We start from the raw sequence: 18,212 nt of genomic DNA on the forward strand, positions 1-18,212 counted from the left end.
AAACTCCAATACTTTGGCCACCTCATGTGAAGAGTTGACTCATTGGAAAAGACTCTGATGCTGGGAGGGATTGGGGGCAGGAGGAGAAGGGGACGACAGAGGATGAGATGGCTGGATGGCATCACTGACTTTATGGACATGAGTTTGAGTGAACTCCGGGAATTGGTGATGGACAGGGAGGCCTGGCGTGCTGGGATTCATGGGGTCGCAAAGAGTCGGACACGACTGAGCAACTGAACTGAACTGATAAGCTGTCAATCAATAATCCTATATACAACAAGGCATTTTTAATACATGGAGGAAAAATATATTCCCAGATAAAAATAGAATTTGTTATTAGTTGATTCATCTTATAAAATACTAAAAAGCCAGTAACCAGACAGAAATTCTAATCCACAGGAAAAAACAAAGAACAGCAGTAAAGGTAACTATGTAATTACAAAAAAAATACAAATTCACTTTTTTAATTCCTTCTCTTAATTGATTTAACACAATTTAAAATAATATATGTATAAAGCATTGTATAAAACAATATGTATGTAATGTATTGTTGGGCATACACTTCATAGACATGTAATATATTTGACAACATCAGCAGAAAGGCAGTACGTGGGAGCACAGCTATACTGGGCAAAGGAAATAACAGCAGATGATGACTCAGATCCACAGGAAGAAGTGAAGAGAACCAGAAACAATAAAAAGGTTAGCATGCTGCTGCTGCTGCTAAGTCGCTTCAGTCGTGCCCGACTCTGTGCGACCCCATAGATGGCAGCCCACCAGGCTCCCCCATCCCTGGGATTCTCCAGGCAAGAACACTGGAGTGGGTTGCCATTTCTTTCTCCAATGCATGAAAGTGAAAAGTGAAAGTGAAGTCGCTCTGTCTTGCCCGACTCTTAGCAACCCCATGGACTGCAGCCTTCCAGGCTCCTCGGTTCCTGGGATTTTCTAGGCAAGAGTACTGGAGTGGGGTGCCATTGCCTTCTCCGAGCATAGAACAAGCTTTAAATATATATTGCTTTTCTTTCTTCTCTAAGCTTCTTAAAAAATCATAAAAGTATAATAAGTAGTAATTATAACCACATATCATTTGATTTTAACATGTAAGGTGTAATATTTTAACAGCAAGACCACAGAAAATATAGGAAGGACTAGAGTTACATATAAAATGGAGCAATGTTTTCATACATCGCTGGAATTGAGTCAGTATAAATCAGAAGTTGATTCTGATAACTTAAATAAATATATGGTAGGCCCTAGAGCAAACACTAAGGGAAAATTTTAAAAATAGGGTAAAAATCATTAAAAGAACCCTATATTGGAAAATATTTACTAAAAGAAAAACAGTAAAGGAGGATTTTTTGTTGCTGTTGTTTAGTCACAAAGTTGCATCCAACTCTTTTGCAACCCCATGGACTGTAGACCACCAGGCTCCTCTGTCCATGGGATTTTCCAGACAAGAATACTGGAGTGGGTTGCCATTTCCTTCTCCAGGGGATCTTCCTGACCAAGGGACTGCACCTGCCTCTCCTGCAGCGACAGGCAGATTCTTTACCACTGAGCCACCTGGGAAGCCCAAAGAGGAACTCAATTATGAAAAGACGTGAAATAAGGAACAAAAAAGTGAAATAGCAGGTATAAAGCCAACCACAGTTAATGCTCATTATTATGTTTGAGAAAGTTACCACAAACACTGGACCTTTGCTTCTGGGGAAAGAAAGATTTTGGTTCCTGTGAGCCTCCGGTCTCATTTTCATCAACTAATCAATACATAATTGTGTGCCTCTGTGTCAGCAACGAAGACAGCACAACCGAAAAAAAATTTTTTTTAAGTTTTTTTAAAAAAGCTAATTCTATAAAGCTATTAGAGAAAACTTTGGGATAAATCTTCATGTCCTCAGATTTGGCATTGGATTCTAAGATATGGCTTTAAAAGTAGAAGCAAGCAAAAAAAAAGGTAAATACGACTTCTTCAAAATTAAAACATTTTGTACTTCAAAGGAGACCATCAAGAAAGGGAAAATACAGTCCATAGAATGGGAGAAAATATTTGAAAATCCTATATAGCACAAGGAACTTATATCTAGAGTTCTTATATAAAGAACTCTCATAACACAACAATTTAAAAGGCAAATAATCCAATCAAAAACTAGGCAGAGGACTTGAATAGACATTCCTCCAAAGAAGAGGCATAAGTGGCCAGTATGCACATGTAAAAACACACACCATCGCTACCCATCAGGGGAATGAAATCAAAGCCACAGTGAGATACTGCTTCGTGCCCACAAAGGTCACTAGAATAACGAAGTCAGATAACAACAAGGGTTGGGGAGGATGTGGAGAAACTGCAGGCTTCATCCAGTGCTGGTGGGGATGTCAGATGGTGCAGCGACTTTGTGAGACAGTCTGGCAGTTTCTAAAATGTTAACCCATTGATGTAAGAGCCATCAACTCCACTCCTAAGTATATACCCAAGAGAGATGAAAATCCACGCCCCTACAAAAATGTTTATACATGAATGTTTATAGTAGCATTATTCGTAATACCCAGAAGACAGCAATAAGCCAAATGTCCATCAATGACAGATGGGGCGATCAAAATGTGGTATATCCTCACAGTAATCTATGGCATGGCCACAAAAAGGGATGAAGCACTGATACATACTACAGTATGGGTGAACCTTGAATACACACTACATAAGCCAGTTACAAAGACCATATATTATACGATTCCCATGCTATGAAATGTCCAGGCAAACCCAAAGATAATGTGAAGTCAATGGGTTGCTGCCTAGGGCTGGGGGTGGGGAGTGTGGGGTGAAGGGTGGGAGCCAATGGGCTAAGGGCTTCCTTCTGAAGCCCTCAAGTCACAGGCATGAGCTACAACAGGCTGTGGTGAGGGTTGCACTTGGAGGTTGACTGCACCCAATGCCCCAGACACGTGCACCTCAGATATCTGAATCACAGCTCTACAAACCTATTTTTAAAAAGTTATTGAGAATCACAGGAAATAAAGAGATGGAGTCAATTTTCTGGGAGACCCGTGGGTTGGATCTTGTTCAAGAAAGTAGCTGACATGACAAAGACTTTTACCTGAGAACTGGAATTACATAAAACAGAAGACAATGGAAATTACAGTACTGAAAACGCAATGGCTGGAGCTGAAAACTCAGCAGATGGGTTTGCAGGTAGATTTCATGGAATGAAAGCAGAGAGGATGCGCGAGCAGAAGTCCCTAGGGAGTATCAGGATGGACTCACAGTTGACAGAGTTCACAGCAAGAGTCTCGGTTATGGAAGGATGGGGCTTTCCAGGTGGCTCAGTGGTAAAGCGTCCACCTGCCAATGCAGGAGACACAGGAGACGTGGGTTCAATCCCTAGGTGGGGAAGATCTCCTGGAGGAGGAAATGGCAACCCACTCCAGTATTCTTCCCTGGAAAATCCCATAGACAGAGGAGCCTGGTGGGCTACAGTCCATGGGGTCATAAAGAGTTGGATACGACTGAGCCCGCACGGATACTGCTATGAGAAGATGGAGAATCCTGACTTGGAACGTGAGGGATGGGTCGCATGCCTAGCAAGTGCCTCTCTCCTGGACCCTGCGGAAACTTCCAGAGCGCTCCTGTCCTGGCAGGAGAGGGTGGGGATGTTAGCTGGATCTGGGGTGGATGGGACTGCAAATCTCAGGTAAGCAGACCCCAGAAGGGTATGTTTTGTTATTCTGTTCACATTTCCTGCCAAAGGATATCAAACTAAAAACTGTGGCATCATCTCTCGCCTTTGACAGCTCAGGACACCAGAAAGTTACAGTTGCTATACGGACCCTTGGTGACAGTCACACGGGCTCTGCCTGCACACTCACAGCAATGGGCACCTCAATACCTACCAAGGCCAGCCGTTCTTGACCTCTTGATGGGCCAGTCATGCCCTCTGCACACTCTGGCATTGCTCTAAGTCCTTCAGTCGTGTCCGACTCTATGGACCCCATAGATGGCAGCCCACCAGGCCCGCCGTCCCTGGGATTCTCCAGGCAAGAACACTCTGCACACTCTGGCATTGGGAACATGCAAAGGCATGGGGTCATTCTACAGGTAGAGCAGGAGGAGTCACTGACCTTAGGGGGGAGGCTGGGGACTTTCAAGGTCACAACGATGGAAAATTCCTCCGGGAAGAGATCACATCTGAAGAAAATCCTCGAGGCAGGGAAGCTCAGGGCACGGGGCGTGGCGGCTGAGAGCTGGAGTCCTCGTGCACCTTGGACTTGCATCACCGTGACCCCAACTGCAGAGCCATCGGGAGGGACTGCCTCTGCCAGCACATCCAGGGGCCGCAGGTCTGTGTCAAGGAAATCATAGGTGGGTTACAGGGTGCCCGGGTGTGACTGCAGCATCATCACAAGAGCCCTGCAAGCTGAGTGTCACAACTTCCCTCTAACCAGTGAGCAGACAGAGGCACGGAGAGCTTACAACCCAGTGAGTCTGCTGTGACCTCTCCTCCCCACAGCTCCACCCTGTCCTCCGACTGCCAGGCGCTGTGCTGGCCCTGCTGGAGGTCAGCTGGAGGTCAAGGAAGTCCCCGCCTAGCCCCAGGTGCCCAGGAGACAGGCTCCCACGTGGGAAGCATCCGGGTCTGGATGCGGCAGGGACCACATCCGTGCCCTGCAGAGCCGTCTGTGAGGTTACCTGTGCTGCTGAAGAGCGGGCACCTGACAAGACCTGGACTCACCCCGGCCTGGGCACTGCCTCCTCCACACGCTGTAGAGGAGCAGGCGGGCTCCTGTTCTGAAGTTCAAGGTCATCAGACAAAATATACCCAAGGCCAGATGGTAGGAAAGGACAGTGGGGAGCCGGGTGAGCACCTGTGACTAGCAGTGGGGGTCGTGTCAACCCCACCACCCCCTGGCCCCACAGTGGGAGGGAAGGACTGGCTCGGGGCAGAGCCCACGGCTGCCCCTTGGACCCTTCCAGACTTGGCTGCCATGTGTCAGGTCATGGCTGGGATAAGACACAGGCCCATGAGAATGAAAAGCCCTCCCCAGAGCTGTCTCCCTCGGGGCCTGGCGGTTCTGCTAGGAGGCCTGAGCCTGACATGGAGCTAGCGGTCAGGGCACTACGGGGATGGGTCAGCAAGTCAGCAGGGCTGCGGCCATAAGAGGAAAGGACGCCCCCAGTGCACTCCCACCACACTCAGGCCCAGCCCCACCCGCCCCAAGGCTGCCCCTGCCCTCTGCACAGCCCCAGAGGGTGACCAGAGGGGGCTTTGTGGAAGCTCCCAGGGGCGGGGTGTCACAAACAGGGTAGATGAAGCAGAAGACAAGGAGCATGTTTTCTCCATTAAATTAAGGGGATTTAGGAAGGAAAAGGTCTCTCCAAACCAGTTCAGAGGAAAAACACTGAGTCCAGAGAAGAGAGGAGTGAAGTGAAGTGAAAGTCGCTCAATTGTGTCTGCCTCTTTGGAACCCCATGGACTATACAGTCCATGGAATTCTCCAGGCCAGAATACTGGAGTGAGTAGCCTTTCCCTTCTCCAGGGGATCTTCCCAACCCAGGGATCAAATCCAGGTCTCCCGCATTGCAGGCAGATTCTTTACCAGCTGATCCACAAGGGAAGCCCAAGAATATTGGAGTGGGTAGCCTATCCCTTCTCCAGCAGGCCTTCCCGACCCAGGAATTGAACCGGGGTCTCCTGCATTGTGGGTGACAGCCACTCAAAGTCAGAGCACAAAACGTGGAAGGTCAGCGGTGAGAGGGACCAGAGCAGACCAGGGTGGGTGGGGCGAGGGGCGAGGTCCAGAGAACAGAGGGATTCTACCCAGAAGGCAGGAAATTCTTACTAACAGGGAAACTGGGTGGCCTCAATAAGCAAGGAACTTGGACTCTTAAAACCAGACCACACTGTCCCACCCCCAGTGCTCAACAAGTTTCAGAGTTAAGGGCCATCAAGCCTGGGGCACAGCCAGGGATGCTGACGTCCTCCTGGAGAGGGCCAAGGGGCATCCTTGTGTGTCTGGAGGCGCCCACTGGGTGTGGACGTGCCCGAGGGTGCGGGGACTGAAGGCAGGCTGGACACCGATTTGAGGCTCATGCCAGCTGGGCAGCAATACTTGGGACCCAGGGATGCGGCGGCCTGAGCAGGGTCTGGGAGGGCAGACAGGCGATGTGGTGAGGGAGGGATGGATGCTGCTCTGTGATGGGAGGGCAGGTCACAGTTGTCATTTCCACCACTGGACATGAGAGGCGGCGCAGGGTGGGGGGCTTCACTTCGGAAAGCATGCATGCTGCAAACTACACTACTCGTGGCTTGGGCTCCGATGTACCCGAACGTCGACGGCAGGAACATTGGCTGTGTGTGTCGGGGTCAGGGTTCCCAGACAGATGCCAGGGTCGGAGGTGGAGGGGAGTCTGTTTCGAGAGCCGGATCCTGACCCCGGCCTTGGGCTGCCCAGGTGAGGGGTGAGGTTGTGTCTGGGCAGGGCCCCTGGAGAGCCTGGGGCTGTAAGTGAACACTGCTTACCCTAAATTCACCCCCAAAATGAGAGACACAGGGTACACGGGCCCTGCCTGGCTGTGGCCCACTGTCAAGGTTTCAGCTGTGGCCCCACAGGGGTCCAGCCCCTCCTTTAGGAAATATGGGCCCTCCACCAGGCAGGCCACCCAGCTGCCAGGACATGACTTGACCTGGCCAAGCCCTAGGCACAGCAACTAGGGAGACCTGGATTGCACTAATCCCAGCTCAAGCCTCTCCCTCCATTGTTAACCGAGACAGCCTCTTCCTGGTACCCTCCCCCACACCACTCCACTACCCACAGTGCAGCCTCTGCCCTGGCAGGCCTCTGTCCACACAGGCTCTCTCTCTCTGCGCCTCATCCATACCCCCGCCCTACCGAGGGTTCTGCAGGTTAAAGAGATGGTGTGTTCATCTTCCTGGGGAAGTCCCACTGATGCAGGAACCACTGAGTGACTGATTTCATAAGGGTCAGTGTTCACAAAGGACGCCTGGACACGCAGTGATGGAGTCCAGCAAGATAACTCTAACAGATGTGGCATGGTCACCAGCACCTCCTGGGAGGCTGGACACACAGATGGAAAATGGCCAAGCCATAGAGAGGTTCTGTCCTACAATCTCGACAGTGACCAGCCTGGAAGCCTGCCCACAGCCTCTGCACTGCCCAGAACATGGCCAGTGACCACCAGCTCCCTAACATTTGTCCCCAGGTCCAGTTCAGGGCCACACAGAGAAAACCAGACCTGCTCCTTGACCCAGGCACATGGGCACAGCTCTGATCCACCCCGCTTCCCACACCAAGAGCCTCCATCAGACCACACCCAGGCCTTTCTGTCCACTCCAGTCTGTGCCTGAGCCTCTGCCAAAGCCGTTTGTGGTGGCAGACCACCTGCTGGAGCCAGCATGGAATAGACTGGCTTGTTCTCCTTTGGGTCTTGTTCTTATTTGGGTGGTCTTCCTCTATTCCACAAAAGCTCCTTGAAATGCCAGTTTCCAAAATAAACAGTTGTCCCAGGTGCTCATAATTTGGCAGAGAGGATGTAGCAGCCGCAGAGAGATGAACTCAAAGCTGGCTACACATAGGTCCTAACCCCGACCTCAGCCTCATAAGACCTGGCCCACGATTGACTCACTGCACCTTCTGAGCCTCAATTGCCTCGTCTGTAAGATGGGAGGGTGGTGACCGGCCCTGTCGGGTACTCAGCGCAGCTGAAGAAAGAGCTGAGTGACCTGGGGCTGGAGGAGCTGATCACAGCAACAGACAAGGCAGAAAGCAAAACCCTATCTTCCCCTGGAAGGGTGCCCACTGGGGCCAGGCCAGGGACCCTGGGACAAAAGCCTCCTGCAGAATGAGCCCTGGGGCTGGAGGAGAGGGAGCGGAAGGAAGGGCTGGTGTGTGGAAGCGTTTTCACAGGAGGTCTGAGAGGAGGCCCGGGGCTGGGGACGCAGAGCTCCCTCCAGGATGGCCGTGCCTGGCTGTGTCCCGAGCCTGGACAGGGCAGCATCCTGGGGAGGCCTATGGGGAGGCCTGAGGTTGGCCGAGAGAGTATGCAAAGCGTTTCTGGCCAGAAGCCACGCTCCTCATGCCCAAGAATAGTCCCCTAGGGAGGCCTCCTGTACAGGGACCGTGAAGACTGAGGTTATTCATTGGCTGGGGGTGGCGAGGAACAACTGCCTTTGTTGGATGCCCAGGTGTGAGCCACAGGCCATCTTCAGATGGTCTCTGAGATGGCCCTTCCATTAGAGGTGGGGAGGGAGGGAGACCACACAGCCAATAAAAGTCCTCTTCACTCTGGATTTCATTGAGTTCACTGGGAGCTCAGGGACTAGGAGCAAATTCATTTCCAAGAATTAGGGGCCCCTGCAGGGCAGTGAGACTGACCAGACTGCCCTAGCAACAGAGAGTCCAGTTTGGGCCCAAGGAGAGGCAGATGGACCAGTGATGGGGTGAGCCAAGAGCTCAGACGCCGCTGGGCAGGATGACAGCAGTTCAGGCACCGTGGAGGTATAGTTAGTAAGGAGGGATGGTTGACCTGCGGGTGGTGATGGGAAAGTTGGGGCTCAGCAGAGAGAAAAACCCAGGCCCATTCCTCCCTGAACAGGGCACACAGAGTCAGCTCCAGGCAGGGTGGGAAGTGGGACCTCCAAGTTAGAGCAAGAGGTTGCGGGCTGTCTTTGTGACCTGAGGTTAAGGAAGGTTTCTCAAGACTAGACACAAACCATCAGAAGGAAGCTGGATCATCTGCTCACATCAAAATAAGAATGTCTGCCCAAGAAAGGACACCACGGGCCATGCCGTATTCACAGAACGGAGCCTGGGCAGGATTTAAAACTGACAAGGAGTTAACACACCTCAGGAGCAAGACACCCAGGACATCAGCAAGGAAAATGTGAGAACAGTTGTTGCCCCAAAGGCAGGCAACCCGAGAAAGAAACAGCCCAAACAGCCTGATCAGTCAGACAAAAGCAAATTAAACAGCGACAAGGTATCATTTTCCCCCTATTACACTGGTTAAAAAAGGAAACAGGAAAAAGTATACAGATGGAGCCCAGAAACAACCTACACATCCATCGAGAGCTGAGCAGAAGATGTGGCACATATACACAATGGAATATTAGCCATAAAAAAGAATGAATTAATGCCATTTGCAGCAACATGGGTGAAGCTAGAGAGTATTATACGAGGCGGAGAAAATCACACAAAGACAATACCATATGCTGTCATTTATATATGGAACCTGGTGTATAACACAAATGAACTTATCTGCAAAATAGAAACAGACAGGCACACAGAGAACAGACCTGCCGTTGCCAAGAAGTGGGGTGGGGGAGGGAAGGATTGGGAGTTTGGGATTGGCAGATGCAAACTATTGTATGTAGTATGGATAAACAACAAGGCATTACTGTAGAGCACAGGTAATCACATTCAGCATCCTATCATAAACCATAATGGAAAAGAATCTAAAAGAGAAGGCATATATATATAGTATAACGGAATCGCTTCACTCTACAGAAGAAATTGACAATATTGTAAATCAACCAGCTTTCAATTTAAAGTTAAGATGGAGCACAAAAGGGGAAAATGGTTCCTGACCCTGTTCTGTGTTTAAATCAGCTTTTCTTCACTTTTTTAAAAGGCGCTGAAGGGATGTGGAGGGAGGCTGGGCTGGGCCACTGGGCTTCGAACGGGATGGGCTGTTTTGGCTTGAGCCTGGCGTGTCCCTGGCACGTCCACAGCCTGGAAAGCCACAGCTGCATGGTGACCTGGCTGCGGAAGCTACAGGGGAGGTGTCAAGAGAGCAGGATGCCAGCAATGAATGACCAGCAGGCGTGAAGAGCTCCCGGGGTCAGCTCGGGCTAAGCCCTTCTCTTGCAGCCACGCTTTTAAACTCACACACATCCCCTCCCTCGTCACCCTCCAAGGTCTGCGCTAGCCCGGAGCCAAGGGCTCTCAGAATGCGGGAAGTTGTCCAGAGGGCCCATCAGAGAATACAGTGACAACCGTGGCCTTGGCACCAAGCTCTCCTGCAACCTGACCTCTCAGAGGCCTGGACCCCCTTTCCTGTGGGGTTGCGGGAAACATCGTCAGGCAGGCAGGAGCTGCCCCCTGAGGCAGACTGCCTCCCAGTGACGGGTAGATGGACCGCCCAACCCGCAAGGTCGGTGCAGTCAGTCCCGTTCTAGGCCAATTTGTAGGTCACACTTTAACATTCCTGTGAATTTGTGAGAGGCTCTGTGTCTGCCTATGAAAGGACAGCTGCTGGGGCTGCAAGCAGGTCCCCTAAGAGCCACGTGGCTGGCAAGCATCTGACTTTAGTTCACGGCGTGTAAACAGGTAATAGGGCTTCCAGGATCCCTCAGTCAGCTGACGCAGGGAAGTCCGCACACGGAGTGGGACCAGTCCATCTCCCAGCCCCACACTTGCAGTCCAAACCCAAACCTTCCGTTCTCACCTTTCTTGGATGTTCTCTATAGGGTCCAGCAACTGCCTGACCTCACCAGGCGCCTGGATATTCAGGAGACAAAGCACACACATCATGCAGGCAGCGGGGCTGGCATGCGGACAAGGGGTTGGGACAGGATGCTCAGCTGCCCGAAGGGTCCCACCCACAGAAGGCACCGCCACTGATCCAAAGAGCCGCCTCCCAGTCTTCTGCCAGGAGCAGGGGTGGGTGAGGCCAGGATGGAAGGGCAGCACCCGCCCCAGGGACCTTTGCAATAGAAACACAGCTCACTCCTGCAGGGTGCGATTATCCTGTGATCCAGCCAGCTTTCCGTGTTCCCTTATCGCACATCCTCCTGGTGAGTGAAGACACGACAGTGATGAATGGGGCTGCAGTGGCCTCAGGCTGCAGGAGGTGGAAGTCCAAACACTCATCAACCAGGGGCTCAGCTGCTTCCAAATCCTGTGCATGCGAGTGCCCTGACTCTATTATCCTGAAAACTCGTGCAATGATGGAATCAGAGTGAAAAGAGCCATGGAGACCACACCATTCCAAGCCTCCGGTTACAGACCAGGATGGCCAGCACAGAGAGGCGTGTGGATATAGCTGAAGGAGAGGAAGGTCTGTGGTCCCAGTGCTTCCAGGAGGAAAGGAGGATGGTATCAAGTCAACCATAGAGGCTTCGATTGAAGAAACTTAAACTAAAAGGGCAAACGGAACCCACAGTGAGAGGAAGGGAGGAGAAGGATGGAAATCAGTGTGACTGAAACAAAAGGAAAATTCACCGAAACCAAAGCTGGGCCTTCGAGAAGATCAATAAAACTGATAAACTTCTATCAGACTGATGGGGAGGGGTGGTGTGGAATAAGAAGAAACGATGTATCAATGTCAAAAAGTGAAAATGAGATAACACTGAACATTTTTCAAAAGCTAAAAGAAAACAGACTCACAGACATAGAGAACAGACTGCGGTTGCCAAGGGGGAGGGGAGATGGGAAGGGATGGACTGGGAGTTTGGGATTAACAGATGCAAACTGTTATCTATAGGATGGATAAACAGCAAGGTGTCACTCAGAGCACAGGCAACTATGCTCCATATCCTGTGATTAAACCATAATGGAAAAGAATTTGAAAATGAATATATATATATATATGTATATGTATAACTGAATCACTTTGCTGTACAGCAGAAGTTAATATAAGATTGTAAGTCAGTTATACTTCAATAAAATAAAATTTTAAAAGGAGGAATTAAAAGGATAATGAAGAGACTCTACAAATAGCATTATGCCTATATATCCGAATCTTAGATGAAATGGACCAATTCCTTGATAGGCAGAGACTGTAACTGAGTAGGCCCCTTCTTGGGACAGACCCTCCCTCCACGTCCTCCACCTGCCTCTTGTTCATAGAAAAACTTTTAATACTGTTTGTGCGGTTCTCGCGGCAGGAATTCTGGAACCATTTGCCATTTCCTTCTCTAGTGGACCACGTTTTGTCAGAACTCTTCTGACAAATGACTCGTCTGTCTTGGGTGGCCCGACATAGCATGGCTCATAGTTTCCTTGAGTTACCCAAGCCCCATTGCCAAAACAAGGCTGTGGTCCATGAAGGGTTAGTGAGCAGTGATGTCCCAATGCTGGTTTCAAAGACTTGGTAACTGATCTACATCTCCGTGTGACGTTAAAACCAGAGAAAGCTGGAGAGGGGCATATGTGACTTCTTTGTGCTCCTTGTGTGGCTATGCCATAAAATAAACTAAAGAAGCACCCCACAAGCTCAGACCATGCCTGGACCAGCAGAAGGCCCATGCGTGCTCTGAACCTGCCAGGCCAGCTGCTGCTCGCACCCCGCCCTTCACGACTCACCCAAGGAAGAAGAAAGGACACCTGCTTGACTCCTCCTTCCACCCAGAGCCTGGCCTTGCGCCAGCCTCAGGGCAGGGACAGCACTTACTAGGGGCTGGTTGTGTCCCGAGAAGATGCTGCTGCCCCAGCCCCAGTAGCTGTGACTTTGACCTTATTTGGAAATAGGGTCTTTGCAGATTAATCAAGGTACAGTGAGGTCTTCGGGGTGTCTCTTAATCCCACCAGACTCATGTCCTCATAGAAAGGGGAAGTTTGGAGGCAGACACATGCCCACGTGGAAAACGCCCTGTGACGATGGAAGCAGAGATCGGGGTGATGCTTCTACAAGTGAGGGAACCCCAAGAATTGCCAGAAAAGTCCCAGAACCCAGGGGAGAGCTAAGAGACCCTGGGACAGCTCGTTCCCCAGAGCCTCAGACGGCATTAACCTCCGACGTCTGATGTCCAGACTAAGACCCATTCGTGTTGTGTGAGCTGGCCGGTCTGTGGGGCTGTCACTGCTGCCCGAACGCTGGGCCAGGGCTGCCTGCAGACCAGGACTCACAGTATCTTTATTTAGAACCAAACACACCTCCTCGCTGACCTTCCAGCCACACGACATTGTACAGCCAGCCCGGAAACCCCAGCGGCACTCACCCTGACCGGGCCAGGACGCAGCGCCCACAGACCCGGGTCCACCTCTGCTCCTAGTGACACTGGTGAAAGCAACAAGAGAGCTGACGCTCCACCCAGGGTTGTTTTCTAGGCCAAAACCAAGTAAAGTCGTTCCAAGCTGGCTTCAAGAGACAGCTGAGCTCCTGGGACAGAAACAGTTGCCACTTGTTCTCTGAATCTGCTCTCAACAGCGACCGGGAGGGAGGGTGTAGACCCTCCCCCAGGACAACACACACACCAGGAGGGGAAAAAAAAAACAGCAGCCTGGACACTTCACACACTCACTCACACACACACTCACATCCTCACCTTCCTCCAGCCCCCCCACCACCACCACGGCTGCCTCCACCTTGGTATGGCAGCCGGGTCTGTCTGCCTGGGTCCTGTGACTCCTGAACCGGCTCCTCCTGGTGCACGGAGGAGGACAACTGTCCAGAGAGCTGCTGCGAGTCCCCCTGCTGTGCCCCCAGCTGCTGTGCCCTGGCCCCCTGCCTGACCCTCCTCTGTGCCCCAGTGAGCTGCGAGTCCCGCCCCTGCTGCCAGCCAGCGTGCAGCAGCTCCTGCCCGGCCTCGTGCTGCCAGCAGTCTAGCTGCCAGCCCTCCTGCTGCACCTCCTCCCCCTGCCAGCAGGCCTGCTGCAGACCTGCTGCAGGCCTGTCTGCTGCACACTGGTCTGCTGCAGGCCCATCTGCTACACAGGGAAGATCCCTCGGATGAGGAAACGGCACCCCATTCCAGTATTCTTGCCTGAAAATTCCCATGGACAGATAAGCCTTGTGAGCTACAGTCCATGAGGTCACAAAGAGTCGGACATGACTGAGTGGCTGAGCACGCACTGTTGCACACCTGTCTGCTTCAAGCCTGTTACACACCTGTTTGTTGCACACCTGTCTGTCACACCCCTGTCTGTCATACACCTGTCTGGTGCAAACCTGTCTGTTGCACAAGGAAGATCCCCTGGTGTAGGAAATGGCACCCCACTCCAGTATTCTTGCCTGAAAAGTCCCATGGACAGAGAAACCTGGCGGGCTACCATCCATGAGGTCACAAAGAGACACAACAGAGTGACTGAGCATGCACTGTTGCACACCCATCTGCTGCAAGCCTGTCAGTTGCACACCTGTCTGTTACACACTAGTCTGTTGCACACCTGTCTGCTGCAAGCCTGTTAAACACCTGTTTGTTACACATCTGTCTGCACACACCTGTCACACACCTGTGTATTGCACACCTGTCTGCTGCAAGCCTGTCTGCCTTTCAATCATTCTACCTGGAGATTTCTCCTTAATGTTAATTTAAGTTGGTCTTCCGGTGTTGAAGTTGGTCAGTTTTTGTCTGGCATCATTTTGTTTTACCTTCACCTCTGATGGTGTTCTTACAGGTTTGCAGTTATTTTCTTTCAGCCCCTTAAAGATGCCCTCTCATTGCCTCCTAACTTTCTTCTTTTCTGATGGGAAAACTACTATAAATCTTCTGCTGCTGCAACTATGAAGTTAATGTTTATTTTTCCTCTGATTGTTTTCAACGATTAGTCTTTATCTTTGACTTTCATCAGCTTCATTATGATCCACTTAGGTGTGGCTTCATTAATATTTAGTTCTCTTAAGGTTTATATTATTGCTTGAATTTGTAGCTTGAATCTTTGTTTTAGAAAAAGATTTACCATGATCTCTTCAAATATCCCCCATTATATCTCTTGCTTTCATTTTGGGCTCAAAGGAGGAAAAAAAAAAAAAGTGAAATTGCTTCACCACGTTCTCCCATATTTATTCAGTTACTTTCCCTCCTTTTGACGCTCTAACCTCATCCTAAATGCTTCATAGCTTCTATCAGTAATCCACCCTCTGGCTGTCTCTTCTATTATTAAATCCACCTATCAAGTCATAAATGCTATTGTTACATTTCTGCAATTCTTTGAGTCCAGAATTTCTACTTCTTTTATACACATTTCAGTTTTAGATAAAACCGCCCATCCTTACACCTGTTTTCTTAAGCATAGTCATCACAATTGTTTCAAAAGCCGTGTCTGACGGCTCTAACGCCGTGTCGCCTGTGGGTTTGTTTCCACGGTCTGTTTTGTCTCTTGGTGCTATCCCTTGGCATGGCTGTCATCCAAGATTGAATGGCTGGGGTTGTATACGCAAGCTCCTGGCAGCTCTGAAGGCTTCTCTTCTTCTGAAGAGATTCACCGCACCCTGGGCAGACGGCTTGGGTGTGGCAGAGGACTGTTATTGTTGTGAGGCTGGGAGACAGACTCTGTAAGCACTGGTCTGTGTCTGGTTTTCCCCACTCCTAGGACTGAGCTCTTTGGGGTCCTGGCCGAGAGCTGCTCCCTTTTGGCTGGTCTTAACTCTGGGTTTTGTCTCCTTGGTCGAGACTACAAAAACTCTGCTTGGCCTTCAGTGGCTTTCTGATGACCTTCTAAGTATCTTCCCTGTACAGTATGAAACTGGGCAGATGCCTTGAGGGTTCAATCTACGTTTCTAGAGCTCTGCCTCCAATTTGTCTGGGATCTTGTCCCCTCGAGTCCTTGCTGCCTCCACGTGCACAAACCCCATGTAATTTTCTCCAGCCCCCTGGGATCTCGGGAGCTCTGCTGGCTTCTCTTCATTGTAGTCGCAGCCTTTGGCCACGTTTCTCCTCTGTGCACCCAATGCCAAGACTCGTCAGCCACATTTCAGGGAAAAGCCATCAGGAAAAGCTGGCTCACCCCTAAAGGGAAAGCCAGACCAAGACCAGCGCTTGCAGAGTCTGCCTAAAGTTCCCTAACATTCAACAAGTTTGCCTCTCAATTCTTAGTTTGATCAGCAGCCCTCCAAAGCTTTGAACAGATGTTTGAGTTTTATCCAGCTTTCCAAGTTCTCCTCGGCAGGAGTGTATCTGGCGCTGGTTCCTTATCATAGGTGGAAACAGACATCTCTCCTCCTCTCTTCCTCTGTGTGTGTGTGTCTGTCTGTTTCTCTCTCTATCTCATACATTCCCAGTCTATATGATGAGTTCCTGTATCTACAGAGAGGCCAGGAACCTGAGCACAAGAGGCCAGGTTCAAATGTATTTTATTTGTATAACTCAAAATATGCAGACAGACAACTCAGCCCACAATTTGACTGAAATCCTAGACCCCTCTCTTGCCTTTCATAGACTCCCAAGGAGTCGAGAGGCCTAGACTGAGCCCCATTGTTGGAAACACAAAACCGCCAGGAAGGGTGAGAATTTGAGCACCCACACTTAGCAGAAGCAGCAGTGCCCCCAGAGTCCTCCCCCAGGGCTGAGCTGTCACTCCTCCAGGCCGACGCACACCATTCTGTGCTGGACCTAGTAAACAGCATCACAGGGCACCAAGAACCTGACTTTCCTAGGCTGGCAGCTCAAGGCTCAGCTTGTTCATCTTTGCATTTCTGAGCCTGCCGCAGAGACAGGCAGGTCCCCAGGTGTGCACACAGCGGCCCCGGGCATCAGTCAGGGGAGGTGGAGTTAGGCTAGATGGATCTCTCATGCAGCCAGTGCAGACCCCTGCCACATTACCGCAGACATACTCCCTTCCTACCTGGATGTTATGTTCTGTCATAAATGTCATAAAAGTTATGACCAACCTAGACAGCATATTAAAAAGCAGAGACATTACTTGGCCAACAAAGGTCTGTTTAGTCAGAGCTATGATTTTTCCAGTAGTCATGTATGGGTGTGAGAGTTGGACTGTAAAGAAAGCTGAGTGCCAAAGAACTGATACTTTTGAGCTGTGGTGTTGGAAAAGACTCTTGAGAGTCCCTTGGACTGCAAGGAGATCCAACCAGTCCATCCTAAAGGAAAACAGTCCTAAATATTCATTGGAAGGACTGATGCTGAAGCTGAAGCTCCAATCCTTTGTCCACCTGATGCGAAGAATTGACTCATTAGAAAAGACCCTGATGTTGGGAAAGATTGAAGGCGGGAGGAGAAGGGGATGACAGAGGATGAGATGGTTGGATGGCATTACCGACTCAATGGACATGAGTTTGAGTAAACTCCAGGAGTTGGTGATGGAGAGGGAGGCCTGGCCTGCTGCAGTCCATGGGGTCACAAGGAGTCAGACATGACTGAGCGACTGAACTGAACTGAAAGGTGCTCAGGATATGTCAACAGACTTCCAGATATACTCAAGAGTTCTAAGAGCTGAGCAATATCTCATAAAACCAAACAAAAACTGGCACTAATGAGAGATCATGGGGTTCCAAATACCAATCAGGAAGAGAGGGTGTTGTGAGCCTCTGTAGGGACAACACACAACACAGAGGAGGGGTATAAAGCCAACAGCCTGAGCACCTCACACACACACACACACACACACACACTCAAACTCTCCTCCAGCTCCACCTCCACCATGGCAGCCTCCACCCTGTCCGTCTGCTCCAGCGACATGAGCTATGACTGTCCAGAGAGCTGCTGCGAGCCCACCTGCTGTGCCCCCAGCTGCTGTGTCCCGGCCCCCTGCCTGACCCTCCTCTGTGCCCCAGTGAGCTGTGAGTCCAGCCCCTGCTGCCAGCCAGCCTGCAGCAGCTCTTGCCCAGCCTTGTGCTGCCAGCAGTCTAGCTGCCAGTCCTCCTGCTGCACCTCCTCCCCCTGCCAGCAGGCCTGCTGTGAGCCCGTCTGCTGCAGGCCTGTCTGCTGCAGGCCCGTCTGCTGCAGGCCCGTCTGCTGCACACCTGTCTGCTGTGAGGCCTCCCCCTGTTCTACCTCCTCATGTTGTCAGAAGTCTAGCTGCCAGCCCTCCTGCTGCACCTCCTCCTCCTGCCAGCAGGCCTGCTGTGAGCCCATCTGCTGCAGGCCCGTCTGCTGCACACCTGTCTGCTGCACACCCGTCTGCTGTAAGGGTTCCCCCTGCTGCAGACCCTCCTCCTCCGTGTCCCTGCTCTGCCGCCCCGTGTGCCGCCCTGCCTGCTGTGTGCCCACCTCCTCTTGCCAGCCCAGCTGCTGCCGCCCAGCCTCCTCTGTGTCCCTGCTCTGCCGGCCCGCATGCTCCCGCCTGGCCTGCTGTGTCCCCACCTTGGCCCTGGGGCCCTGCTGCTGAGTGTTCCTCTCAAGGTCACCCCAAAGTGTCAGAGCTCACAGTCATTTGAACCTTCCGACTCCTTACTGAGAGCCTAGACAGCTTTCCCATCGCTGCCCCAGGCCCTGCCGTGAACTCCGCCAGGTCACCCCTCCTGGGAATGGCACACCCACTTCTTCCAGTGCTGCCTCCCCTCCGTCCACCCTGTCCTGTGTCAGCTT

The 18,212-nt window shown here is 51.2% G+C and overlaps 2 protein-coding genes across 2 annotated transcripts in view; one reads left to right on the forward strand and one right to left on the reverse strand.

The window, feature by feature from the left end:
* The window catches only part of TSPEAR (thrombospondin type laminin G domain and EAR repeats), a 111,509-nt gene extending 107,179 nt beyond the window's left edge, over positions 1-4,330 (reverse strand). The window contains exon 1 of the mRNA XM_027547524.1: positions 4,111-4,330. Within this exon, the coding sequence (XP_027403325.1) occupies positions 4,111-4,263 (153 nt within the window). The 5' untranslated portion in view covers positions 4,264-4,330. The remainder of the gene's footprint in view (positions 1-4,110) is intronic.
* A 12,995-nt stretch (positions 4,331-17,325) lies between these two features.
* LOC113898256 (keratin-associated protein 10-1-like) lies at positions 17,326-18,012 on the forward strand. Its single transcript, XM_027551231.1, has one exon. It carries the CDS (start codon positions 17,326-17,328, stop codon positions 18,010-18,012), a length of 687 nt encoding a protein of 228 aa, XP_027407032.1.
* The last annotated feature ends 200 nt before the right edge of the window (positions 18,013-18,212 follow it).

The sequence above is a fragment of the Bos indicus x Bos taurus genome, chromosome 1, assembly GCF_003369695.1.
Source record: "Bos indicus x Bos taurus breed Angus x Brahman F1 hybrid chromosome 1, Bos_hybrid_MaternalHap_v2.0, whole genome shotgun sequence".
In the NCBI taxonomy this organism is placed as follows: domain Eukaryota; kingdom Metazoa; phylum Chordata; class Mammalia; order Artiodactyla; family Bovidae; genus Bos; species Bos indicus x Bos taurus.